Source organism: Vitis vinifera, chromosome 2 (genome assembly GCF_030704535.1).
Source record: "Vitis vinifera cultivar Pinot Noir 40024 chromosome 2, ASM3070453v1".
NCBI classification, from domain to species: Eukaryota; Viridiplantae; Streptophyta; class Magnoliopsida; order Vitales; family Vitaceae; genus Vitis; species Vitis vinifera.
This window is the reverse complement of record NC_081806.1, coordinates 310947-338603: the sequence shown is the minus strand read 5'-3', so window position 1 is coordinate 338603 and position 27657 is coordinate 310947. Positions and strand designations below refer to the sequence as shown.

Below are 27657 nucleotides of genomic sequence, written 5' to 3'. Positions count from 1 at the left end.
TTTTTTCCTCATTCTTTTGGCAACCAAAGGAAAAAAAAAATACATAAAGGAAAATACCTCTTTGTAAATTGTAAGTGGGATTTTGTTCACAAACGGGCTCGTAGTGCTGACGGCTGAGAAATGAGAATAAGACTAATTAATTAGAAACGACACCGTTTTCTTTTCACTCTCCCTCGATGTCACAGCCGTGCTATTTGAATCATTGAATGCACATCCGCAGCTATATTTTCATTTGAACTTTAATTTGAAATAGGAAGTACATGTTTTGGGTGACTCAGCTTTTACAAGTGATAAGGTTGGAAGTTATGATCTCCCAAATATTAAAATTTTTGTCTCACATTAATCTTAAGTTTTTAAATTAATGCCTTAATATGGTATTAAATTATTAATTAATTCAAAAGTTTAGGTCGTTACTCTCGTGAGACCAATTACATATACCAAGTTAATTCAAATCCTAACAAAATATCGTCGCGCGCATCAGTGTGAACATGGAACGTTAAATGAGGATTTTAGGGAGGAAGCCGGTGAAGTAATCTGAATAGCTTAGGAGTTCTGAAAAGAATCAGCCCTTCTGTCTTGCAAGTCGCAAGGATGAGCGGACAATTTTTGTGGGGCTGCCTACGTGTTTTCTGCGTATGGAAGATTAAGAAAGTTTAAGGCCTTTTGGACTGTACTGCGGCGGACATTACTGGGCTTGAGCTCTGGATTCTTCAACCGTAATAATTAGCCTAACTAATTGTAATGACCTTTTTACATCCATATGCTGTAAACCAAATGGTCTTTTTAAAAGATATGACAATCGGTTGATTAAACCAAGTCTTGCATTTATAAATATCAATGGACCATCACAACTTTATAACTTATTTACCCAAAAAAAGAGAGTTTATTACATATTATGGTATCAAAAACTTCATCCCGGGGATTATCGATATTTTTAGAGATATTTATTGAAGTCATTGAAGCACTTAATGGAACAAATTTATTGCTAAATTTATGACTTAGGAGTTAGGACTCAATGGCAAATAACCCCCTTTGTACTATATTAAATTTATTGGGTCTAGCATAATGGGTGTTAATACCATTAATAATTTTTCAAATTATAACTTTTTGGATTCAAGCATTTGAATTCAAATTCCTCTAAAAAGGTAGGATCATCTTAAGTTCAAAGAAAAAGTTGAAATATGGAAGAATACATGGTAAAGTTTCGAGTAAGATACAAAAAATTGAGATCAAATATAAATTAATAGTGAGATCAAAGTATAAAATAATAAGATTAATATAAAATAAATAACATCAGGCTTAATAAAAAATAATATGAGCTAAATGTATATATACATGGCATAACCTTATTAATCGGACCTTGTTTCGAGTAAGATACAAAAAATTGAGATCAAATATAAATTAATAGTGAGATCAAAGTATAAAATAATAAGATTAATATAAAATAAATAACATCAGGCTTAATAAAAAATAATATGAGCTAAATGTATATATACATGGCATAACTTTATTAATCGGACCTTTAAATATATCTAGATTTAGTATAATATTCAAACCCTAAAATTTTGAAGCTTAATTAATCACGAGTGATCCAAGGTTATTAGTCAAACACACATGTACTACATTATAATAAACTATAATGGACCGTCATTAATTTTATGTCGCCATTGCATACGTGGAGGAGCTGTGTACAACAAAGACACATGCAAATTAAAAAGAAGAGCCTAAAAGTCTTAGGGTATTAATTTTGCATTATTGAATGATTAATTAGGAAATGAGAGAGACGATGATGTTATCCTAATCCTGGTGGGAACTTAAAGAATTGGGAAACTAACTATCCAACTTGTTACATAAAATATCATTCTCAGATGTACAATATTCATCTTTCCTCTTGTCTAATGTCTGATACCATTTACAAAACCAGAAGTTAACAGTAAAAGAAAATGGAGATGGAGAGAGAGAGAGAGAGAGAGAAACAAGTATTGGAACAAAAGGTTAAAGGGAAAATTTAACGAGTAACATCCCATGTCGTGTGTGGTGGAATCAGCAACCGCCGGCGGCAGTTGCGGCGAACCAAGGTTGAAGAAAAGAAGACGGGAACTGTACAGAAAAGTCCATGTCCTCCAGGCCCAGGAAGAAATCGTTGTTCAGTATCTCATCAGAGATGTGAACCTCGTTGGTGTTATTCCTCTCGTTTAGCTTCTGATCTTCTTCTCCTCGGATCTCTTGTTGGCTTACATATGGCTGCAACTCATCTTCCATGGCGGACATTAAAGGGGTTGTTGCAGAGAAATCGGAGGTTGAAATTGGAGAAGAGGACGAATCATTGGCCACTGTTGTTGGTGTGCTGGGCGGCTCGGCTTTGCTGGGTTTTTTAGGTGTGGAGAACTTGTTTCTGGTGATTCCGGCGAGGGAATTCCGGCGAGTTGGATGAGAATGGCTGTGTTCAGCTGTGTAGGTCACAATGAAAATCTCCGGATCTGTTCGGCTCCTCTCCACTTGTTTTCTCGCCAAACACCCCTTTAAACTACTGCACCTGTAATAACTCCTGATGTAAAAAAAAAAAAAAAGCGAAAGACATGTAAGAGAGATGAATAGAATTATATGAGCCATGGCCTTCAACAAGAGAATTCCAAGCAAACCCACCTTGGATAAGGCGAACCCTTAATGGGTTTCTGCCCATATTTACGCCAAGCCCACACATCCGAAGACAGACCCTCGGCTGTTACATGTTGCACCACTCGTTTTTGCTGGTTCTTCCTGCTGAAAGCAAAAAATAAACATGAATGAAATGTTTCCATCAGAACTGCAACTACATATACAATAATCTAATTTCAAAGCACCAAACCCATAATCAATCAACCCACCTTTTCTTGGGTTTAGCCCCGTGAGAACCAGGGCCACCGCCACCATTGTCAGCAGTGCCAGGAAGATGGTCCTGCCCTTTCATCTTCTTTGGGTCTTCCATGGAAATGGAGGGCGCGGCAGCTGTTCGTACGGGAGAAAGCGGTTGCAGAACAGGGTAGAAAGGCTTGTACAACTGCTCCAATTCGTCCAAAACAGTGGTAGTTTCAAAGAAGTCGGGGAAGCTGAAGAGAAGTTCGTCTTGTTGAATCGCCAAGGGGCCGAAGCAAGGCAACGAAGTGTCCATGAAAGCGGCCGAGGAAGCTTCATTAATGGCGCATCCCCTAACCACAGACTGCAAATCCCAGTCCCCCATGCCCAAAAACTCGCTCATCATTGAGGAAGAAAAACAGAGAAAAATTAAATAATGGTGGCTCTGACTTTGGGTTGGAAAGGGAGATCAAGTTGTGAGAAGATATTCAGGGCGAATTTCATATATATACATCATAAATATTTGTCGACACTTGGAGAGGCCTCGTGGCGTCTATCCCATATCTTCGACCTGTTCCGCGTTTTCATTGGGTTGACTTTCAAAAATGTCAAAAGATAATGGTTTGAATACCACATTCGCATTATCAAAAAGGAAAAAGAGAAGCGTCTCTCGCCTTTTCGATTTGAAGTAGTGTCAGAGCTATGAAATGGAAGCACCTTCAACTACGAAATGTCTTTCCATGACACACTCATGACGGAAGAAATAAATTTTATAAGGACAAAAAGGAACAGAAAATTTGAGTTAATCTGTGGTACCTTTGACATTTCGCTAATCCATAAATTCACGGAAAAAAAGACATAACTTCAATAACAAATATACGACCCAATAAAAAATAAGTCAAATATATAAACTTGGACATAAATTAACGAGAATGAAATATGTTTGTACATGTGATGGTTGATGATGCACTTTTCATATGACACCAAAAAGATAAATTTTGATTTATATTTTAATTCATAACCAAAAAAACTAAGGTAGTTTTTGGGTTTTTTATTTTTATTTTTAAAATTAAAATTTATTATCTTTGAAAATTTTAAAAAATTTGCTCCTTTGTGAGCAGTCAATAGCTTCCAAAAAAAACACTTATACGTGTAATTTTGTTCTTCAACGAGTTTGTGAGTTCATCACCCACGACCAGGAGCAAGTTGCAGAGTCGGTGGCAGCAGCGAGTGTGAAGCGTTTTATCTACTTTCAAGGGTGGGCCTCTGGATTGAATAAGAGAAAAAACCGTAATTAAAAAAAAAAACTACAGGCTCGCACTCTTCGTACGTCGGCTGGTCACCATGGCCGGATAATTTGTCAAAAGGCTCGTGGGAAATTTTCTAAGTGTTCACGAAGTGTGTTTCGCTGTCCAATAGACTTTCAAACATGAGCTGCCAACACTTTTTAGGCACAAAAAGGACGTGTAAATTCAACACCCCACCGGGATTTGCTTTAAGGAGAGAATGATGGGAGACAGTTATTAAAAAGATATTAATATGAAAAGTGTGCGGGTGGGGGTGATAATAAAGATCCCGCTTTTATGAATATTGACGAAATTTTTTATAAAATTAAAAAAAAAATTCATGAAAATTGAATAAAGCAATTAAAGAAATTAATATAAATGTGGTAAAGTAATATTGAATAATAAAAAAACATAGGTTAAGGGTGTGATTAGTAAATAAGAATAGGAATATAAATAGAATGAAAAAGAAAATAAATCACAAAAAAAATGAATCAAAATATTAATAAGAATAAGATTAAATTTTTTTGTTATAGTTTTTTTTTTTATGTTTTTATTATAAAATACAATTCAGATAGTAATATTAATAAGAATGGAATTGATTTATCTTTTTTTTTTTTTTCTCTATTCCAATTTTTCAAAGTGATGATAATTTTTTTTTTCAAAAATTTCAAGTTTTAATAATTTATTTGTTTCCCGAATAAATCAAAACATATTCTTAGTAGTTTACATGTCCAATTTTATTCATTTTAGGTCATATTTAAAATATTGGAATCATAAATTTATTTTTATGAAAATTAGATCCTACTTTAACTAAATTTTGATTCATCTATTTGATACGGTATTATCAAATTTTTTCAATTTTCATCTTATTTTCATTTCTAGTACCCTCGCGAAACACACCCCTGTCATAACTTTAATACCCAATTTGAGGAAACACTTGCCATTTGAGTAAATGGGGCCATGGACCTAATTTTTCCAGTCCTTACTGCGAATCACATAATGATGAAGCATCACATCTCCCTTGTGGAAAGGGAAAATGACCAAGTCATGCTTGCAACTTGCAAGTTGCGCAGTGTGCTGAACTCCACGAGTGATTGCAACCCTATTGCGTGAAATCCAGGAAACTCAAAAATAGACTTTTGGGACCGCCAACCCACTCTTTTTTTTTCAGATTTAAAAAAGAAAAAAGAAAATTGAAGTGAGAATGGAGAGCGTAGAGGGTTGTAGGCGAGTAGAGAGGCTTGATGGGATTGAAGGCGGTTGCGTTGAATGTGGGGAGCTCTATCCTGTACAGAATACGAATTTTAGATAATTCTAAAGCCTCATAATTAGCTTTCGGCTTTTGGCTTTTGGCTTTTGGATTTGGTCCTTCTTTTCCTCTTTTGACATTCAACGTTTTACGCTTGAAAATTCCGGTTTGAGGAATTGAAGGCGCTTTGCTGGGGTTCAGTCAGAAATGGACCAAATGGTTGAAAGCCTTCCAGGCTGAATTGTAGACCGCATTGAAGAAAGAAGATGTTAGGAAATCGGGATACATTTCCTATTAAAATAACTTATTTTAACCATGGCTTTCGTACCAAGTTTTTGGTATACAATATCAACGTTCTTAAATCATTTTTAAAATTTCCAATTGTTTCCCCTAAAAATCGACATGTTTTTTAAAAAAAAAACTAATTTTAAAAAAAATGTGGAGTTAGAAATTATTGAGAGATATAAATAAAACAAGGTTACAAAAATAGAGAATTAAAATATAAAACAATAAAATTAAAGAGTATATAAGATGCAAAATAATAAAACCCTAATCAAATCAAAGATACAAATAAAAATAAAAATAAAAATAAATCGATACAAATCAATTAAAATTGATTATTGGTTTGACCATTAATTTTTTTGTTATCAAATTGATATTTTAAAATTTATATATAGTCACTTAATATTTGATAAGGCTTGTTATACTAGATTGTATTAAAGTAATGATTGAATTAATTTTTAACACGTGGATTATATCTTGAACTAAAAAATTAAAATAAACTTTAAGTTTAAAATAGTTTCAATTAGTTTTAAAAATAAATTGGACTCAAAATGTAACTTAATGTGTATCTAATTTGATTTTGATTGAAGTATAATCATACCTTTTTACACCCCTAATCGGAGATAGTGATTCATGGTATTATATAAAAAGCGTACCATGCTTAGCCCTTCCAGGTATTGTACAAAATTTCATGCTTTTTCATAAAATAGCCATATTGCTATTTTTCAAATTAATACACAATCGTACGGCACATGACAATAATGATGAGTCATCACGACTGGCAACGACGTCGTTTGCATTCTCCAAAGTCAGTTCTGTTGTATTTTTTTTTCAAATTCATTGTAACTCCCGCGCGCACGAACCAAGCCATGGCAGATCTCTGTAGATCTTCGACGTTCTTCTCCGATCAGAACCTCTGCAACGCAGACATCATCGGCTCCTCAGAGGCCAGAGCCAGAATCGAAGTGGCAGTTCTCAATTTTCTCAAGATCTTGAATTCTCCTTCTCCTGCTATCTCCGATCTCCCTCTGGTTCGTTGTTCGTTTCTCTCGGAAGCGCTTTATTTGATGTATCAGTGTTTGAATTTTGAAGATTTTTGTGTCGTGATCAGAATGAATCTAGCCTCAGTTTGTTCAGTTTCTGTTTGGTTTAGGAGGAAACAGAGGTTAAAAAAAGGAGCAAGATGAATATTTGAATCTTTTGCTCAGAAGCGCGTAATTTGATCTATTATGGTTCAATGTTTAAGGTGTTTTTGTTTAGTGGAAAACAAATCTTGCTTAAGGTCATAGAAGAAAATGGAGGAAAAGAAAAGGAAGAGAAAATGGAAGGTTCAAAATATTTGGATCTTTCGCTCAGAAATGCTTAATTTTATCGTTCGAATTCCAAAGATGTTTATGTGCAAATGAAAACAACAACTCTGTTTGTTTAAATTCGGTTAGATTCCGAGAAAATGGAGGAAAAGAGACGGAGGCAAAATGATTAAATCTTTTGCTCAGAAACGCTTACTTCGATCTGTTAGTGTTTTGAGTTCTGAAGATGTTTATGATAAATAAAAAATAAATATTGCCTCTGTTTGTTTACATTCCGTTTGGTTGCTAAGAAAATGGAGGAAAAGAAAAGGAAGCAAAACTAAACATTGAAAACATTTGAATTTCCACTTTTAAGTGATTAATTTGATCTATTAGCATTTGAATGTGAAGAAGTTCTTTTGTGTGTGAATGAAAAGAAATCTAGTCTCTGTTTGTTTAACTTCCATAAAAGGAGGAAGAGGAAAGGAATCAAAATGAAAAATTAAAGAATGAAAGTATTTGAATCTTTCACTTGGAAGTGCTTAAATCCATTAGGGTTTGAATCCTAAGATGTTCATCCTGTGGGTAGTTGAGAAGGCAGATGACAAGAAGGCGAAGCAAAATAAAATATTCAAAGTGTTTGAATATTTCCATTAGAATCGGGCAATTTGTCCAAATTCTGAAGACGCATATTTGTTAATCAGATCGAATTTAACCTCTCTTTGTTTACCTTCATGTTGGCTGCTGAGACAAAGGAAAGAAACAAAATGAAAGATTCTAAATATTTCATTTAACCAAACAACTCCCAAGTATGTTTCTTCTGTGGACAGATCAGTAGAAGGTGGAGTAACAGTAGGGTGAATCGAGGATTGCTGACTGAGGTTTCTTGCATTTTCCTCTCGCATTCCTTTTGTACAAGGTCTTTGATGAGGCCAAATGCTGCTAAAGCCTTTGTTAGAGGTAACCATTTTCTTATTCGTCAGAAGGTTTGTACAATAAAAGGTTGATGATTTTTCAGTGGTGTGAGCAGTGTGGAAGGTTGTGGAGATGTGTTTCCAGATTCTGGTACAGGAAAAGAGGGTGACTCAGAGGGAGCTCTTCTACAAATTGCTTTGTAGTTCTCCACAGTATTTCACTTGTCAGTTACAGGTTAACAGGACAATCCAAGGTCACTTCTACTGCCAATTGTGCTTCTTACATTAATTCTCTTGGGCTTTCCATACTATTTCTGACATTAGTTTTTGCCTCAGATGTTGTGGCCTTGCTTCGGTGCAGTCGATATAGTCTGGGGATCATGGCATCTAGCAGAGGAGCTGTAACAGGCCGGCTTTTGTTGCAGGCATTCATCTCTGGTCTTTCCCTTTTTTTAACGTCTCTTCAGTGATTGACTATAAAATTTAACTTGACTAACTTGCCGGCCTTTAGGACTTTCAATCACAAGATAATGGATTTGGATGAACGACTTTGAAAAAATGGTAATGACTTAGCAAAGTTTGGTTTTTCACTTTTTCATTATTTGGGCTTGAGACTATGAGGCTATGTTTGGTTCCAGGAATATTTGAGGAAACGGTAAGGAAAGAATAGAGGGGGGAAAGTAAATAAAAATATAGAAAAATAGATTTAAAGTCAATAAATTATTTTTATATATTATTTTAAAATTATTTTTATATATTATTTTAAATTTATTTTATTTATTTTTTTCTCTTTTATATAAAGATTTAATAATTAAAAAACATAAATTTCTAATTAATTTTAATTATATTGATTTTCTTTTGCGTTTTTCATTAAAACCAAACATTAAAAAAAAAAATCACTTTTTATAGTGTTTTTTTTTCTTTTGATTTGGGGATAAATTGACGTCAAGGGAAGTAAGTGTTGTTGGGAATAAGCTATATTGATTGAGATTTAGATTATATGTTATATATGCTCCTAGTTATGACTCCAGAGGCTCAAAGTTGGGTCTGCTACCTTTGTTGTGGGGCAATGGATGAATATGGAGATCTATCTGGATAAAAATTTAAAACGAATGCGAGAAGATGAAGGAATGGGAACGAAATCCTTATAGGAGACTGGTTAACCAGTGGAGTCAGGTCTCCAAGAAAAGTTTTAGAGTAATAGAATTAACTAAACATATTAAGGAGTCATCTTATCTATAGATTTTCCTTTCCCAAAAAGGAAAAAAAATCACCAGGAGATAGCAACAAACAGGCCTTGGTGAGCACACAACATGTTTACAAAGCATTAGTGACTTGATGAAACAAACCCTCGTCATGATTTGATGTTTTTGATGTTGTTTACTTTTAATTTGGATGGTATGATGCATACGTTAGTTAATGCTTGTTTCCTTGGTTTTGGAACTTCGAAAAGGAGCCAAACCAAGAAACTGTGGACTGTTCTGCATGTGGGTCATCTGGGCACGCCATCTCTGGTGACATGAATTTATTAGAGAGGATGGTTATGAAGACAGATGCACGGTATATCATTGTGGTGGAAAAGGTATTTGGCCTACTTAAATTCTCCATAAACATAATGGTCATCCTCATTTCCAAGGATTTTTTCAGTTATGGTTTCTGTTCAGCATGCGATATTCCAGCGGCTGGCTGAGGATCGAGTGTTCAATCAAATTCCAAGCATTCTTATCACGGCCAAAGGCTACCCAGATATTGCCACAAGGTAACTTCAAACGTGTGAACTGCTAAAGCTTTGGTTCAAATACTCATTGCATTTCTTTTTGGATGGTAAAGGCAACTCCAACTGACAACCATTTATCCGGTGACTTCTTTTTTTAAGTAGTAGGGTTTTCTTGTTTGCTTCATATGATTATACCCTAAAGCTTGTAGAGTAATAAGCAGGTTCCTGCTGTACCGAATGAGCAGAGCTTTCCCTGATTTGCCCATTTTGGCACTGGTTGACTGGTACGGATGACCTTTTTCGCCCAATGCATCATAAATGTTGTTGCCTAGACTCATTTCCGGGACTTAAAATTTTTCTAGGAATCCAGCTGGACTGGCTATACTCTGCACCTTCAAATTTGGAAGCATTGGGATGGGCCTCGAGGCATACAGATACGGTGCTTTCTTGCTCTCTCCTGATAAAATTTTAACCTTTGCTGTATTAGAATTGAACATAAAAATGCCAATTGATATATCTCCCAACATCCAGCTTGTAATGTCAAGTGGCTAGGGCTTCGAGGGGATGATTTACAGCTTATACCTGAAGAATCCTTGATTCCATTGAAGCCACGAGACCTTCAAATTGCTAAGAGCTTGAAGTCCTCAGAGATCTTAGAGGTAAAAAGCATCATCCAACATCACAGAATGTGATCTCTCTCGTGTTTAAAAACTTAGTTCTGGAAGAGAGTTTGTATTTTCTTTTTGTGCTTGTCAGGAGAACTACAGAAATGAATTAGAAGTGATGGTTCAGAGTGGCAGACGAGCAGAAATTGAAGCCCTCTACTTCCGTGGATACAATTTCTTGGGTAAATACATAGCAAAGAAAATAGTACAAGCCAATTACGTCTAATAGAATTAATGCAATTTTCTCTTGGAAGAAAAATATAAACTGGGTTTAAAGAAGATGCTTGAATTGAATGGATATAGTGTTACATTTGAAACCATGCTCTCTCTGATGCTTCAACCATCTTATTTTGCACTGTTCTAAAACAAAATGCATAATAATCATTACTGTCATTAATAATACATGCCTCAACTAAAAAATCCAACACACTCTGAATCATATAATCAGTCTAAAAAAATGTAAAGTGTGAGCAAAATAAATGCTTTCTACCCAATTGATTTTAACGAATCCAATAATTGCATTATAACTGAAACGGATCCTAATCCAGTCTCAACTGCAATGTACACAGAGCGTTGCCGGGCCCTCAAATTTCTAACAAAAATTTTCAGCCTCTCTTTGATGAGAGAGTCACTTCCTTTCCCTTCAATGAGAACTTCCTACTACCTTCAAGCTGCAGCCACAAGACAAGAATTGTCATTTTTTCACTTCTATGGTCAAAAGAAAATATATAATGCTTTTGACACATTAAACAAGAACATGCAAGTGGTTCCCTTGCCCTACAACTAAAACAAGGTTTAGTTCTATGACAATCAACTAATATGTTCAGAAATGTTCTTTAGGTCAACCTAAACCCATATAAGTATGTCATGAAAAATGACAAGAGAGCAGTTGAGATAAATCACTTGCAATCAGGACAAAGAAGCAGTATGCATAAATTAACAAAATTGTTCAGGAGATGCTATAGTCATACCTTTTGCTTCAAGTAAGATAGAGCATCCCTCTTTGAGGAGAAGTTGGAAAAAATGTAGGGTGAGTGTTCATCAATGAGTACTTTAAGCTGTTTCAGCTTCAATGACTTCTCAGGCACCTGCAAGAAGCAGTCAGTAGTGGTTAAAAGACACTTCTAGTTATTATAACAGGTATCAACTTTGGGGGACACACCTGCCGAAGAAGCTGTTTACATAACCTTTTTAGCTTTACTTTGGGTTCACCATTCTCTTCTGTTTCAAACATGTCACCTTGTTTGCTTTTTGCTGAAGAACCATAATCAGAAGCATCCTCATCATCACTATCATTAAATGATGTCTTTTTCCCCTCAAAATAGCATCCAGCTACCTTTTTTGGGCGGTCCTTAATGCCTAGTCCTTGCTTACCAGTTGTGGCTTTATCCTGCAGATAAAAAAAACACATGTATCAAGAGTCTTATCTTGTTACCTTGTTTCTCCTATCTTTGCCCTTCTAGTCAGCAAATCACACATTAAACAGAGTTTTCAAAATTTATACCAGTTTGACCCAATGCAATGACTACAGTTTTAGTTATGCAGTATGAAACCCATAATAATTGCATATTTTGTAATGATAATGATAGTTTTTGTGTCTTGATGTGGGGGAGATAAGAGTGCCAAAAAATCCATACTTGGAATAGTTCGTAAAGTTCAAGCAAAGAAAAGGGTACATACTTGGACAAGTTTGTAAAGATTCTCTTGATCTTCTTCAAAAAATGCAGTCCTCTTATTGAAATTTTGAGTGCTATCAGTTGGACGGGACCTTTTTTTTGTAGACGCTCCAAGAAGACCTCCTGAAACAAATCCATACTTATGTCCCCACCAATCTTCTGAAACACTTTGGTCTTTGTTTCCTGACACAGAACAGGAGTTCTATTTCAAAAATACAATTTCTATCATATTTTCCAGCCAGCAGCAAAGTTGAGGAGACTATTGAGAAAATTAAAATGCTCTACATTGACCAGCATGCAACATACGAGATGTTTAAAGGTAGCATAGGCACATATATACAACATCAGTAAAGATGCTACATCATACAACCAAATGCTCAGAAAATCCATTATATACAGTGGTTTTAAACAACAAATCATGAACAAAAAAAGGAACAAATGACCTGCCAGTCCAACATGTTAAAAGACAGCTTGCTGCTAAGGAAGTGTCAACTGTTGTTTAATGCAAGGAATCACAAGAACCAAGGGAGTCAGCATCAGATTCAGAGAGTGACACACAAACACACACCCAAGCATGCATAAGTACACTTCAGATCGCTGAAGTCTGATATTCCTTTTATTCTTCTTTTTTTTATCAGCGATATTCCTTTTATTCTGTCATACACCTCTTTCCCATAATCATGTATCTATGAAACATGGGCATGGACATGGGGCCATTTTTCAACATGGACTCAGGATAAACCAATACTGAGGAACTAACTTAGTATTTAATGCATAGCATAAATCACAGCACTTGGGACAGTCACATCATCTTGAACAAATTGATGAGAGTATATTTAGAAAGAGGCACGCATATACATATATCAAAAACACTGAAGTCTGACATTCCTCTTACCCTGTCATACACCTTTTTCTGAGTGGTAATTATGCATCTATGGACTGTGTGCATGGCACAGACATGCTACCACTTCCCAACATGGACTAGGGATGTTAGGGACAGGATGATGTAGGACAACCCTAGGATGGTTGCCTACACTCAAGGATAGGTGGGCTAGGGTTTTATTTTTAGGGTGTAAGGAGAGGAACAAGGAATAAACTTTATGGTAGAGAAAATTATAAGATAAGAAATAGAGAGAAAGAAGAAACAATGAAGAAAAGATGGAAAACCTTAGAGTCTCACTAAGGCCTTCTAGGAGTCTCACCTAGAAGAAAATCAATGGAGTCTCACCATTGAGGGTTGCAACCTTGCAATGAAAGAAAGTATAATATTATTCATCAAAATTCATCCCTTTGATTTACATTGATTAGCCTATTTATAGGCTTCTCTAAGAAATCCAAAGTTTACTAGGACTTTAATAACCTATTCTACTAGGACTCTAATAACCTATTCTACTAGGACTCTAATAACCTATCATGACTCAAATTCTAATTATATTAATCATACTTAAAGTTTACTTAGGTCTTCTCTTTCTTCCTTGAATAAACTTTAAAAGGCTTTCCCCCATCAATTCTCCCCGGCTTGAAAGAACTCGGCTCCGACGAGTTAGATGCTTGATACAATTCATAGAAATTGGGGTTAATCTTCTGAAAATCCGTTGTCGTACTCCATGTATTCTCAGAGTGTGGTTTGCCTCGCCATTTTACCAAAAATTTTTGGTATCCACCTTGTCGAGTAGACACAAGTTGATCATAAAAAAAATACTCGATCTCAGGACGTGGGCTAAAAGGGTTCACCATCTTGGATTTGATTTCTTCAAATGCCTTGTTGGCCGCCTTGGTCCAAATAAATAAACCAGGTTTCATGCATTCAGTAATTGGGGCCATAATGGAGCTGAAATTTCGAATAAATCGTCGATAGAATGTAGCCATTCCATGGAAGCTTCGCACCTCATGGATATTTGTTGGTACTAGCCAATCAACAATAGCTTTGATCTTCTCCGGATCTGTTTCAACACCCTTAGAAGACACAACAAAGCCAAGAAATACAACACTAGGGCTCATGAAAGTACATTTTTTCAAATTAATGTAAAACTTTTCAGCCCTAAGAGTGCGCATTACTTGCTTCAAGTGTTCCTCATGATCTTTACAAGATCGACTATAGATAAGAATATCATCAAAATAGACAACAACAAACCGTCCAATAAAAGGTTTTAATACCTGCGTCATAATCCGCATGAAAGTACTTGGAGCATTGGTTAGTCCAAACGGCATGACTAACCACTTATACAATCCATCCTTTGTTTTGAAAGATGTCTTCCATTCATCCCCTGGTCTAATACGTATTTGATGATATCCACTTCTTAGATCAATCTTTGAGAAGACTATTGATCCAACCATCATATCTAGCATGTCATCAAGTCTTGGAATTGGAAATCGATACTTGATTGTGATTTTGTTGATTGCACGACTATCCACACACATCCGCCATGATCCATCCTTCTTTGGTGTTAGTAGGGCAGGAACTCCACAAGGACTTAGGCTTTCACGAATAAAGCCTTTAGTAAGTAATTCATCAACTTGCCTTTTTCAATTCAGCATGCTCTGTTGGATTCATTCTGTAGGCTGGTAAATTTGGTAATGATGCACCGGGAATCAAATCAATGGCATGTTGTATGTCACGCATAGGAGGGAGTTCATTAGGTAACTCTACAGGCCACAAGTCAGAAAAGTCATCAAGGATTTTACGTGCGTTTGCTGGATATTCCTTATCTTGTTCTTTAAATTCTTCCACTTTCCGAGCCATTAAAGCAAAAATAACTTCAGTTTCCTTGCTCTCATTTTCAAATTGACACATAGTAAGTACCTTTTTTGGTTGTGCATTCTCATTCGACTTCTTAATTAGAGGGACTTCTTTCATTGGACGAAGGATCTTCTTACGTCCGTTGTGTATGAGAGCATATGTATTTTCATAGCCGTCATGTTGAACTTTTCTATCAAAGAGCCAAGGTCTTCCAAGTAAAATATGACTTACTTTAATGGGTAAGACCTCACACCATACAGACTCTTCAAAATCCTTACCAAAAAGGAATGTTACTAAACAACGAAAACTTACCGGGATAGAGGTGTCATTAACCCATGCTACTCTGAATGGATTTGGATGTCTCTCTGTTTTAAGGTTTAGCTTCTCAACAAGTTCTTGTGAAGCTATGTTCAAACTGCTACCTCCATCAATGATCATGGTGCATAATCTCCCATGGCAAGAAATACGTGTTTGGAAAATGCTAATACGTCGCCAATCTTCTTCTCCTTTTACTTTTGGAATGGTTAATAAAGGTCGTACTACAAGACTATGTCCTTCCGTCATACCATCATAGTAGTCACATTCTTCACTAACTTCATCTTCATTGTAGGTCTCTTCTTTCTTTAGGTAACTTTCCAATTCAGATTCTGGTTCTTCAACACAAAAGTGTAAACCTTTGGTTGGGCATACAACAGCATAATGACCATGCCCACCACACTTAAAGCATAAAGGAGTCGCGTCTACTTTTCTATCTCCATTGCTCATTGAATTTTTACCCTTATTACCATTCTGATGAGCCACATTCGAAGTTGGTTGAGTGTTGTCCCCATCATTCACATGAATAGAAGTTCTGAAGTTTGATGTGCTTAAAGGTTTGCTTGTTGTCCTGTTGGAGAAAGTGCTCCCAATTTGTGAACTTGGATGCCTGGAAACCCGGAATTTGAGGCCTTCTTCTATTTTGAGGGCTAGTTGATAAACGTCATCTACGGTATAAGAGTGTGCAGCTATCATCTCAAGTTGAATCTCCATTCGAAGTCCAGCTTTGTAGCGGGCTGCAAGTTGAGCATCACTTTCTTGCACTTGATTTCGAATGCTCAATTCATGGAATTCTTCTGTATATTCTTCAACGGACTTGGTACCTTGTTTAAGGGAAAACAATTTTGTATACATAAGTTGTTCATAATCAGTTGTGAGAAAGTGCTCCTTCATCTTCAACTTCATCTCGTCCCATGTGTCAATAGGCGGCTGTCCAGTTCTATGAGCTTGATTCTCAATATTATGCCACCATAGACGTGCTGCTCCTTTTAACTTTGCCTTCACAAAACGAACTTTTCTATTTTCGGGCATTGCATACCAATCAAAGTAATCTTCCATTGACATAATCCAATCAAGAAAAGCTGTTGGATTTAGTTTTCCATAAAATTCAGCAACTTCAAGACGTACCTTTTTTGTCACATCATCATCTAGCTCAAAAAGTTTGGCCCTTCTTTGATTCCCCATCATAAAATTGTCTTGTTCTTCGCGTGATCGATTTGGCGATTGTTTAAATTGATGACTTGCGATCTCCTCTTCAATTGGTCGTTTTTCTTGGCTCTTTTCTAATAACTTCATGATCTCATCAAGTTTGCTATTTAGTTGTACTATAGCATCTTGATGGGATTGTTGTGTGGCTGAAATTTCCTCCAAGCGTATTGTATCAGCAGCTTGATTGCTAGAAGTTTTTTTGGAACTCATGCTTGCATAAGTTGCTCCGCTCCTTAATTGCATATGCCTTCAAGCCAAGAATTTTGGCTCTGATACCAAAATTGATGTAGGACAACCCTAGGATGGTTGCCTACACTCAAGGATAGGTGGGCTAGGGTTTTATTTTTAGGGTGTAAGGAGAGGAACAAGGAATAAACTTTATGGTAGAGAAAATTATAAGATAAGAAATAGAGAGAAAGAAGAAACAATGAAGAAAAGATGGAAAACCTTAGAGTCTCACTAAGGCCTTCTAGGAGTCTCACCTAGAAGAAAATCAATGGAGTCTCACCATTGAGGGTTGCAACCTTGCAATGAAAGAAAGTATAATATTATTCATCAAAATTCATCCCATTGATTTACATTGATTAGCCTATTTATAGGCTTCTCTAAGAAATCCAAAGTTTACTAGGACTTTAATAACCTATTCTACTAGGACTCTAATAACCTATTCTACTAGGACTCTAATAACCTATCATGACTCAAATTCTAATTATATTAATCATACTTAAAGTTTACTTAGGTCTTCTCTTTCTTCCTTGAATAAACTTTAAAAGGCTTTCCCCCATAGGGACAGGATCTCTCAATGATTTTAGCAATGATATAAAGACTAATCTTGGCGGCAACATGATGCCGAATGCTTGACTTTTTTTTCTTTTAATAGTAACATTCCTGTCTTAAGTCTTATCCATGAAAAAAAAAAATCATCAAATTGTCCACTAAATTATACACAATCAGGAATATCATCCTTCATTACTTCGATGATTGGATCAAAGAATGCATGATACAGAGGTAAAATGATCATGCAGTGGCACCTCTTTTAGCACAAGCAAGTTAGAAGTTACCTGGAATTTCTAAACACCTAAGCACGAGATAAAACAATAAAAATAAAACTGCACAAATCAAACAAAAGATGATACTTAGTTGAAATCTGGCTTTGATTCAGATAGTGGACATAGGATGGTCAAACCAGGTTTCAACTAGAACACGCAAAGTATATCATTCAAAGAAAACAAAACATGATAAAATTAAATGGAAACAAAATGCATATGGAATTGAATTTTAACTAAATAAATGGCAGAATTCAATCACATGGAGAAAAATGGTAAGAGTACAGTTCTTGTTTACTTCAATTGCAAAAGCTACCTTCAACATTGAAAACATGAATGTCTGATTCCTCATCAGACCCCAATTCAGCATCTTGACTGGGATTTGTCTGGGGAGAATCCTCAACCTTTTTCACCTGCAGTACAAATTACCAGACATAAGTAAAAGGTGACAAATTCCAAACCAGTCATGAATTTAGTGATGAATATACCCCAATAGGGGAAACAATGCTCATATTCATGACCTTCTCAGCAAGTTGCAAGATTGATACCCATACCCCAATTTGTGGAGGAGTTGAAAATATGATAATGAGTCAATTAAAAGGATGGAATCTTGCCAACAGCACATTCTACTACTATCCTATTATTAGGTTGATACCTTAATATAAACTGATGTATTGTGATGGAGAGTTTCATATATTGATGGAAGATGAAAAATTTTCACTTTTTTGGTCCCTGCCAGGACTTCATCTTCAATCCTCCTCCCATGTCCCCACTCCAACTCCTCACCACAAGCTCCCATTTTTCTGTTTTATCTTTAAGTTTAGTATTGATTTAATTGAGGAGTTTTCACAAATATTAAAATATTTTAAAACCAAAAGCTCATTAAGACAGACCTTAATAAGTCAATATTATTTATTAGCTAACAAGAAATTGACACCCGAATTGCTACATTATCTTCGGTATTGTTTTAGTAAGTCATAGCAATCATCCACACAATAATATTACAGAACTTTGATTACACAACCCAGTCTTAATATAGATCAGAAGATAGATGCACTAATTTCAAAACTTGGAAAGTGCACGAGAACATAAAAACCAGGAAAATATGAATAGATGGTACAAACTCTATTCTTAAAGCATACCTCATAATGTAGGAAGATATATGACACCAAAAAACCACAATCTATAGAAGGAATGGGATTTTAAAATTTTGAAGGAGCCTTCATTTCTAAATTTGAAAGTAGAGATATACTAGAGCATGCCAATAACAAACAAACTAAGCCACATATAACATACCAGTGGCTGCTTTGTGGGGAAAAAGCAGAAGAAAGCATGAAGAGTCGTCCCCTTGTGCCTCTTTTGGACACTTTGGATGGGAAGAAACAGGAGAGTTTTCGAAAATGCACAACAGTCCATGCATATCTTTTTAGATTGGGGGATTGGAGTGTACATAGATGATACCTCTATGTCCATGATAGATTTTATAGATTGGTTGAACTCCAACTAAAGAGAGAGAGGTTTTTTGTTAGTTCTCTCTTTTTTTGTTTGCCTAATGCACGATTTGTATACATCTTGTATACTTTGGTGCCTTATTTTCAAACGCATTTTCTCATTTTGTCTATCCCACCCCACTACAATAATAATTATAAAAAAAAAAATACTGGTGGCTGCAAAATTACAATCTTGCTATACCTACTTCAAACATCTCCACAATCGTCCAATATCTCAAAAAATGAAACATGGAGAAATTGTTTTTAAGGATAAATAAATAAAAAAAATAGCTAATGACAAAAAAAAACTTACAAGAATTCCTTCAAGATCCTTGGAAGAATATGAATGGACAAGCTTCCCTTTCTCTCTTCTCTTGTACCTGATCATTGCATACAACTCTCAACAACTACTAGTGAAAGGGGCACTGACCAATAACAATACAGAACTTAGGCAAGATGCATTTACCGTCCCTGTGGCCGAGTAACCTTGACAACTGGATCCTTGACATCTTTAGAGGCATCAGATTCTTTACCAGCTTGAACATCATTCTTTTCATCAACTGTTAAATACAAAAATGATATTATTCGGTCTATACATTAAGATAGTAGAAGCAATGTCAAATCATTTATGTTTAGTTATACCTTCATCGTTGGTTTCCACTGCTTGCTGCTAATTATAAAGATCAAAAACAAAAAGAAAAAGATCAAATTAACAAAAACAAATGGCCACACCAAATGTACAGTTTGCTAAATTCTCGTTCAACGAATAAATGAAAATTACCACTTTCAATTTCTTGAGAATACTGTCAAATTGTGCAGTATCAAATGCCCAATTGTTTGGCTTTTCTACACCTACACCTGTTGTTCAAATCGAAAAACAAAAGGAAATCAATCAAAGCGAATCGTTCACACAGCTCGATATTTATTAATTCTCCTTTTGGTTTCCAACAAAACACAAGGAAAATACACAGTAACACAACCAGGAGAAACAGTCTTATCAAGCTCAATAAAAGAATGAATCCACGTTCTAAAACTTCATTTCTTTTTTACTATCCGGCATTTTATCAACAACCAAACGGATCATAAATTGGATATACGAAACGCTAAAAAGAGATAAAAAGAACAAACCTAAAGTGTCCTGCTTGTTTTGGACTCTAACGTAGCCTTTAATCCCTTGCTTGTCCTTGCCAAGCCCTTCGCCTTCCTCCCACCCCTACATCTCGCCAACTCCAATCGATCAAACGAAATCGCATACCAAAAACTTTACCCAGAAAAAATCTCCAACAAACTCAGAAGATGAATATACATATATAGAGAAAGACAGTACCATTTGTTTCATGAGGCGAAAAGCAGCGGATTGCCTGGCAATTCCGACGTAGCAGAGAGGAGCTTCAGGAGCGGCCATGGCCGCTTCGCTGTTCCGCCGACGAAACAAAGTCGTTTCCCAAAGAGCAGAAAGAGAATAAGTTCAGAAGAGCTCGAAACCTAAGAGGGTGTGAAGGCAAAATTACGGTGCTTCTCGACCATATTTTTCGTCGGTGGAGACGCGTGGATCGGTGGGTGCCTTCCAGAAAACTCATGGGCCCCACCAATATCGACGGCCCTTATCAAATCAGCTATCTGATACAGTAGGTAATTCCATAGGGCATGCTTTGGACACCGCCTAAAATGGATATTATTTTTATCCGACTTCGAAATGGTTTTTTTTTTTTTTCCTTAAAAAAATAAAAATAAAAAACAATTTTTTTAATTTACTTTTAAAAATGGTTAATTTCACTCACATCGAGACTAAACACAGGCGATAATTATTAGTTTAGAATTTCGTGATGTATACCTTTCCCATTCTTGTTTTTCCGCTATGTCTTCTTTAATTCAAAATTAATGGATTCCATGAAATTTAAACTCTAATTAAGTGTATTTCAAGAAAGAGTGAAATTTACTCTCTTTTTTTAATTTTAAATAAAGCCTGGATTTATTTTTTATTTTTAAAAATAAAACAATTATACAAAATATAAGAAATCTTGTAGAGCATTCTTAAAACCTCTTTCAAAATTTTAAAAATAAAAATAAAATAATGAGAGTGAAAAGTTTTTTCTTTCTTAATTTTTTTTTTAAAAAAGAAAAGAAATGTAATGTAGGGTTTGTTTGAAAAAGTTTTCAAAAATAATTAACAAATGTACATATTTAAACCAAAATTCGATTAATTTTCTATTTTTTAAAATAATTTATTTATTTATTATACTTTACTTTAATTTCCCTTTATATATATATAGTTATTTTTAAAAATAATAAAACTAATTAAAAGCAATTAAAATATGTTATTAAAAAATACAATATTTTTGTGGAACATATCTCAAAAACATGTTTAGAAAACATTTAATGACCAAATATGTTATCATTTTTTTTTCTAAAAAAACTTGTTGAAAACAATTACACCTAGCCTTAGTTTTAATTTGTTTCAGCTACTCTTACAGACAAAAAAGTAAAACTTAAAAAAAAAAGATCACAAAAAATAAAGTAAAATATGATCTCTTTTTTTTTTTTCACCAATCAAAATCTAAAATCTTTAATTATATGAAAATCAAAATTCAAAATAGATTTAACTAATATGAAAATCACAAATCAAAACTTTTTTATGCATAATTATATTTATTCAAAAATTTTCATTAAATAAATAAATCATAAACCCAATAAGATATAATGCATTAAATTCATTAATAAACTTAATAATTTTTTTAAATAATTTAAAATTAAAATACTCATTAAATCAATGTCATAAATGAATGAATAAAAATTAATTTATAATAACCATATTATTTCTTTTATGCTTGTAACCTTATTTTTACAAATTTTTCATATTAAAAAAATGAAATTTAAATTGAGTGGAACATAATATGTTAGATTGTCAACAAGTTTATTAATTTGAGAATATGACTTGGAACTTAAAATAACTCCTTATTTTTTATTTGCATGTAACTATAATATTATGAATTTTTTTATTAAATTACTGAATATCAAATCAAGTATGATATAAGTATTATTTATTTATTTATTGAATTTAGCATATTTTAAAAATAAATTTTTAAATAATATTGATAAATTTTGAATGATTAATTTGTTTCATAATTATTAAATTAATAATGGTTTTCTACGATAAGGATAGAGAATATTTAATTCTCAATTTAAGCGAAATTCAAAATAAAATTTTCATATTAGTTCGATGCCGACAAACTTTTTCCTAAAACATGGGACAAACCAAACCGACCGTGAATAGAGTTCAACGTACAACCAAACACCCTGTACTTGTCAAAGCGGCTTTTGGACGGCCCACGCGAAAACGGGACTGGAAAGAATGGCGCCAAAACGACGTCGTTTGTTGTATTTGCAACCGTTCGCGATAACTCCTGCGTAGAATCCAGACGACTGCGAACATCAGGTGCCTCTGTCATCCGGCTCTCTCTCATGGGGTCTACATTGGGCGACTGGCCTTCGTTCGACCCTCACAATTTCAGCCAGCTTCGGCCCTCCGATCCTTCAAATCCATCAGTATGCTTTGGCTTTATCTAAATTTTATTCATTTATTTATTTATTTTGGGTTTCTCTTCACTCGATTTGATTGTGTGCACAGATGCATTTCATCATTCTTCTTCCATAGTTGCATCTTAGGTTTTCTGGGTGCCCCTGGCTGAGTTCATTAGAATTTCAGGGGCTTGTTGAATTCAAAATATGTATAACCTTTCGTTTCTGAATTTGGACCCTAATCTGTTGTATAGCACTGATCAATCAAGCACTGTGTGTGGAAAATGTTCTGGTTTGAGAGTTCTTAAGTCAAGTAGTAGTATTAGACTATTATCCTTTCTGATTATGGCTGAAGCTATTGACTCTCTTGGTACGTGGAAATAAGATTTGGGAATGGGAAATCTATCCATTTCCCGTTTGTTACCGTGATTGGATTTCTTATTAGAAATTAGAAATGGGGATAGGAACATGGAAACCAAAACCCACCCTTTTAGAATTTTGATTCCTCTCTTCAACATGGCAATCTGATTCACTTCGATTCCGATTTATACTTCCATTCCTATTCCCAAGTCTCATTTTTGGTCTCACCTGATGGCAACAAAACTGATCTTTCTAGATTTTGTTTGCTCATGTTATTGTTTAATCTTTCAGCTTATTGATCAACATTTTTCTCCTTTCAAGAATCCATTTTAGGCCCTTATTCCTAACTGTTTAATGATGAGTCCAACATATCTTTTCCTCTACTTTTCCATGTACTAAATGCTTATGCTTGTAGAAAATGAACACTCGTTAGCATGAATTATAATTTAACCAAGGCATATGTTCATTTATTAATTTAGACTTGACAATGCACTGGAAATCTCTGAATTGGTTTGAAGCTGTTAAGGGGTTCCAATAGCTTATAAAACTATTGAAGATTGAAAAAAGGTCTATTGATGTATGCTAATGTTCAAATAGATTTGTTCAGGACTAGATTATGTTATAATTTTTAGTGAATTTGTCTGAATATCTGCTCTTTATTTGTTTACCCTTGTTGTTTATTCAGTCTAGCCCATTTTCTGACATGGTGTAAGGGTAATTGTTTCTGAGACACATGCCAACCCAGTTTAAGCTCTGTTTCCCTGCTAATGGGAGAGTTGGACTACAACATAGCAGGTTGGGTCAGGTTAAAGATTTAACCGAGGGTCAATCTTATGCATAAAGGCTCAGTCATTGGCTAAGCTCAACCTGTGCTCCAGCAGTAGTTGCTTAACCTGGGTTGAACCCAAGTAATTTTTTATCTTGAGTGATGTGGGTCAGGGTTAGGTGAGGTTTGGTTGGGTTAAATTAGGCTTTTGGTTGCCAAAGAAAGGTCAAATGCAGGTTGTGCTTTTTCAAAATAACTAAAGGAGAAGAGGAGTGTGTATTAACAAAATTTAGACGGCAGCATTAGCAATGTGGTGATGGTGATCAGAGATGGCATGATGCAAAATTGGTGATGGGGAAGATTGGTGGGTCTGTGGTTTCCCACATGATACTTTGAGAGAAAATGATATTGATTTGAGAGTTTATCAGCAAGGGTTATTTGCTTTATTTTCTTAAGTCACAAACTCTATTGAAAACCCCAAATGAAACAACGAATGCACAAGAGGTCAGATTCAGGTTACTCAACACCTCAGACCCAATCCACCACCAAAGTAAAATTGTTTTGGAGATTTTCCTGCCCATGCAGCTCCCATGGATCAGGTTGGGTGGGCTCAAATCTGCCTAAGTTGGAGCTCTATATGAGGGGACTATTTCTTTGAAGACAAAATGAAAAGTAAGCATTCATTGAATGTAAGCAAGCAATCATTATTGTGAAACGTACTTTATAGCGCATTCATTGTGAATTATAGTTGTGGCTACTTGCTTGTGGTTTTCACTCTCTTATTCTCTTGGAAAACAAGGACCAGGGGAATGAGGGGTGAGTTTCCTTGCAAGTACTAAGGGGTGAAATGCACTAATTATTTGTAGTTATTTGGATATATGTTATTAGGCTTAGATTTGATTACAATTTAGCTAGTGATTATTTTGGAATATTTTCTTTTTGTTTCTGTTTAAGATACATACTGAATTTAACCCGTGTTTATTTTTGTGGAAATTAATTCCACCTTTTCTACAATCTGTCAAAGATATTTCCCCCAATTGCAATAAAGTGCATTGTCTTTATTTTTCTTAAGATGCATTTATGTTTTGTATCAGAAGATGATCCCTGCCACGTATCATCCTACTCACGATCGGACCCTTCCACCACCTGATCAAGGTAATGGACTCCTTAGTCTTTCATTTTTGGATTTTTTTTCTTTTTTTTCATTTGTTTGTTTGATTTATTTATTTACTTTTTGGGAAGGTGTGGTTGGTATATCCACATATTGATAATCATTGTAATAAATCCATATAGAAACTGGTTGATGCTACTGGATCTCGTCTAATTATTTGGTGATGTTATTGTGAATATTTTGTTTTTAACATGTCTTTTGACTGGTATGCCTTTTTTGCTTCTTGAGAATATTTAACTAGAGGGACAGATGTTTGCCCCAATTCAACACCATTATGTTGCAAAATGAAACAATTTTAACAGTGTTAATCCATGAAGTTATATGGGCATCCACTTTTCTTTATGGGGAAACCCTAGATAAATAGGCTTCAGAATCACATTTAGATTGGAAACATACATTTATTTGTAGTGCCTGTAGTTAAATAAAATTGGGAGGTTTCTCCCCACTTACACTGAATTTGAATCCAACATCCTTCTTACAGAAACCTATAGTCTCCTAGTGATATGATATCCTTGATGTGTACTCCAGAAAGCACAAGTTCAAAAAAAAAAGGGGGGGAAAGACTTGTATGTGAACTTCAGATCTTAAACTTGATGCCAGAGGATTGAGGTAATAGGGGAATTCAAATCCTAAATGCATGACCATCTCATGATGTGCATGATGTGGGTGCTTTACTCATTTCTTGCTTCATAAGTAGTCATAACATGACAGGTACACTTGTGGTAACCTTGGTCACTGAGGCTCAAGCCTTAAGGTTAACCATCAAGGGCCTCAAAGCAATTCTTTGTGATGCTGGCCTGGAGGCATAGGGGTGTCCACCACATTGATTGTCCTTTATAGTTGTTGTTCAATGTTCTTTGATAAGTTTCAGGTGAGTCTCTTTAAACTATTACTCTTTTTATCTTCAGGGTTGTCATTGCACTTCCATCAAACAGTATTTCAAAGTACAGATGGTCTTTCAGTGAAAATTTCAACTATGATTTAAAAAAAAGGTCCTAATGCCCTGTAGTTGTGCAACTGACATCTTATTACTTTAAGAAGATTCTCAAATAAAGGTTCTAAATTTGCTGCACTTTGGGGTTTGAAATCTGATTTCAATAACAGTGAAAGAAAGGCGTAATTGCAGCATTTTTGTATTTGAAACCTATTCAATGAAAGGTGATCATGTTGGGGTGCAATAATGCCCACTCTTAGGCCTGGGATAAATCTCCCAAATGATGGTGATGTTGAATACCATAAAAGGCTTGACCTATCTCATTGGATACCAATTGGTTTTCAAATGAGATGGTCAGAGCCTGATTCAAGAATTTGTATAAGAGCCAATGTCATAGGTTTGGCTCATGGGAGCCTCTTTTTGGGTTACACAAATGAGGCTAAATACCATAAAAGGTTTGTCCTACATTCACTGGACATTAATTGGTTTTCAAATGAGATGATTGGAGTCCGGTCCAAGAAACTAAGTAACTCTACTTCCTGTAATTTGGATGTTTGCTTCATAAAGTTTGATTCTACCTAGCCACTTTAGTTTCATCTTGCATCTCACCCATCTAAATCCTCATGGCAGTGATATCCACTGAAACCAAAAACATCCTTCTTAGACATTTCTACCAGCGCGCTGAAGAGAAGGTTAGAATTCAGTTCCTTATGTTGAATCAATAAGCACACATAGCAGAACCTAGTTTTTTTAGCAACTCATTTCCTTCCTACCTGCAGTTGAGACCAAAGAGAGCTGCCTCAGAACACCTGACACCAGAGCATGGATGCAAGCAACCCAGAGCTTCTGCCTCAGACTGAGCTTTTCTCCATTGGGAAGTCAAATATCGTCTTCAGCTTGTATATAACTATATATGTATTCCCATACTCAAATGTGTAAACTGAAAGAAGACTTGCTTTATCATTATCGCAAAAAATGCTTAGCCACAGGCTAGTAGATGTTGGGTGTAAAAATCAGATTAAGATATAGCTGGATTATTCCCATCCCAGACAGTGAAATTATGAAATTGTCTTTCTTCTCATACATTCATGCCTTTATTCTTCACATTTTCCTGAAAATCGTCCATTCAGATGCCTTAAAAGGCCAATGGGGTAAGCTCTCAATGCTAGTTATGGTCTTAATCTTAAATATTTGACCTAATTTATGGTCTTAATCATGGATGCTGCATTTCCTCACAAATAAGTTGAGAAATGTGATTTAAGTATATGAATTCTTAGGCTGTGTTTTATTATCAAACAGTTTCAAGGACAGAAAAAAAAAATGATAAAAAAAAGTGATTTTCTAATATTTGGTTCATTATTAAAAAAAAAAAAAAAATTGAAGGAAAATTTAATGTAATTAAAAGTATTTAGAAAATTTTTAAAGTTATTTTATTTTTATATAAAAAATAAAAAACGAGTGAAATAAATTTGAGGGAGTATGAATGGTTTATTAATTTTAAATTTTTCTTCACATTTTTAGTCTAATTTTTTAAGAATCAAATATAAGGAAAAGAAGCTTAATTGGATGGATATCGTTGTTTGAGTTTATAGCCTGTACAATCACTCTTACCATTTTAGAATGCGTTCACTTAATTTAGAGGTATTACCTTTTATGAATATATTAATAGCTTCCTCTTTCTAGTCATCATATGTGATATGACAACTCATTCTCCTTTAAACTTAATTTTTGTGTCCCCAGAGAGAAGTTTCTACGGCCGTGTCCCTAAATTGATCGGACTCCAAGGGAGCTATATCCACGCAATATGCCAGTATCTACGAGTTCATGACGTGTATGAATAAGTGTCTATTATGTCTGCAATAGACATACTTCAAATAATCCATTTAAATGGCTATGTCGGTCCAATTATCAAGGCTATGGATAAAATTATTGACGAGGTAAGTCTGAGATGAATGCTGGTCCGCGTAACAAGTCTGTCCAATTTAAAATATTTTAGATGCATGCTGGTCCGCGTAACAAGTCCGGTCAGTTTAATATATTTTAATGACTGAGATAAACAAATTCAAAGAAATTATTAAAAGATAATTAAAATAAAAAAATTGACCATAATTCTGACAAGGGAGTTCCAAATTCTAACGAGAGTGCGCCTCCATCCTCTGAGTGTCTACCACGTGTTAAATGAGGTGAAGCTTCG

The 27657-nt window shown here is 35.0% G+C and overlaps 4 protein-coding genes across 7 annotated transcripts; 2 read left to right on the top strand and 2 right to left on the bottom strand.

Annotated features, from left to right (window-relative positions):
* Positions 1 to 1710: 1710 nt before the first annotated feature.
* LOC100251862 (WRKY transcription factor 22) lies at positions 1711 to 3354 on the bottom strand. 2 transcript variants are annotated; one of them, XM_002278185.4, is made up of 3 exons: positions 2868 to 3354; positions 2647 to 2763; positions 1711 to 2548 (listed from the first exon to the last, which is right to left on the bottom strand). In XM_002278185.4, exons 1-3 carry the CDS (start codon positions 3239 to 3241, stop codon positions 2044 to 2046), a joined length of 996 nt encoding a protein of 331 aa, XP_002278221.1. In that variant the 5' UTR covers positions 3242 to 3354; the 3' UTR covers positions 1711 to 2043. The 2 variants fall into 2 exon arrangements, with proteins under 2 accessions (XP_002278221.1, XP_010658402.1); XM_010660100.3 differs by having other exon boundaries at positions 2647 to 2760; positions 2868 to 3342.
* A 3026-nt stretch (positions 3355 to 6380) lies between these two features.
* LOC104881111 (meiotic recombination protein SPO11-2) lies at positions 6381 to 10910 on the top strand. The gene is made up of 10 exons (XM_010660080.3): positions 6381 to 6683; positions 7772 to 7901; positions 7972 to 8109; positions 8192 to 8280; positions 9309 to 9437; positions 9520 to 9614; positions 9794 to 9856; positions 9935 to 10011; positions 10104 to 10231; positions 10329 to 10910. Exons 1-10 carry the CDS (start codon positions 6405 to 6407, stop codon positions 10461 to 10463), a joined length of 1263 nt encoding a protein of 420 aa, XP_010658382.2. The 5' UTR covers positions 6381 to 6404; the 3' UTR covers positions 10464 to 10910.
* On the bottom strand, positions 10504 to 20248 carry LOC100246733 (G-patch domain-containing protein 1). 2 transcript variants are annotated; one of them, XM_002278289.4, is made up of 11 exons: positions 20041 to 20248; positions 19842 to 19926; positions 19495 to 19571; positions 19356 to 19380; positions 19180 to 19273; positions 19027 to 19093; positions 17540 to 17636; positions 11918 to 12096; positions 11400 to 11627; positions 11209 to 11325; positions 10504 to 10908 (listed from the first exon to the last, which is right to left on the bottom strand). In XM_002278289.4, exons 1-11 carry the CDS (start codon positions 20116 to 20118, stop codon positions 10843 to 10845), a joined length of 1113 nt encoding a protein of 370 aa, XP_002278325.1. In that variant the 5' UTR covers positions 20119 to 20248; the 3' UTR covers positions 10504 to 10842. The 2 variants fall into 2 exon arrangements, with proteins under 2 accessions (XP_002278325.1, XP_010658390.1); XM_010660088.3 differs by having other exon boundaries at positions 19356 to 19383; positions 20041 to 20211.
* A 1753-nt stretch (positions 20249 to 22001) lies between these two features.
* Positions 22002 to 26546, top strand: LOC100241601 (DET1- and DDB1-associated protein 1). Of its 2 annotated transcripts, none has more exons than XM_002278322.3 (4): positions 22002 to 22259; positions 24453 to 24513; positions 26094 to 26155; positions 26243 to 26546. In XM_002278322.3, the coding sequence occupies exons 1-4, from the start codon at positions 22176 to 22178 to the stop codon at positions 26321 to 26323; spliced, it is 288 nt and encodes a 95-aa protein (XP_002278358.1). In that variant the 5' UTR covers positions 22002 to 22175; the 3' UTR covers positions 26324 to 26546. The 2 variants fall into 2 exon arrangements, with proteins under 2 accessions (XP_002278358.1, XP_010658376.1); XM_010660074.3 differs by having other exon boundaries at positions 22052 to 22259; positions 24456 to 24513.
* Positions 26547 to 27657: the final 1111 nt, after the last annotated feature.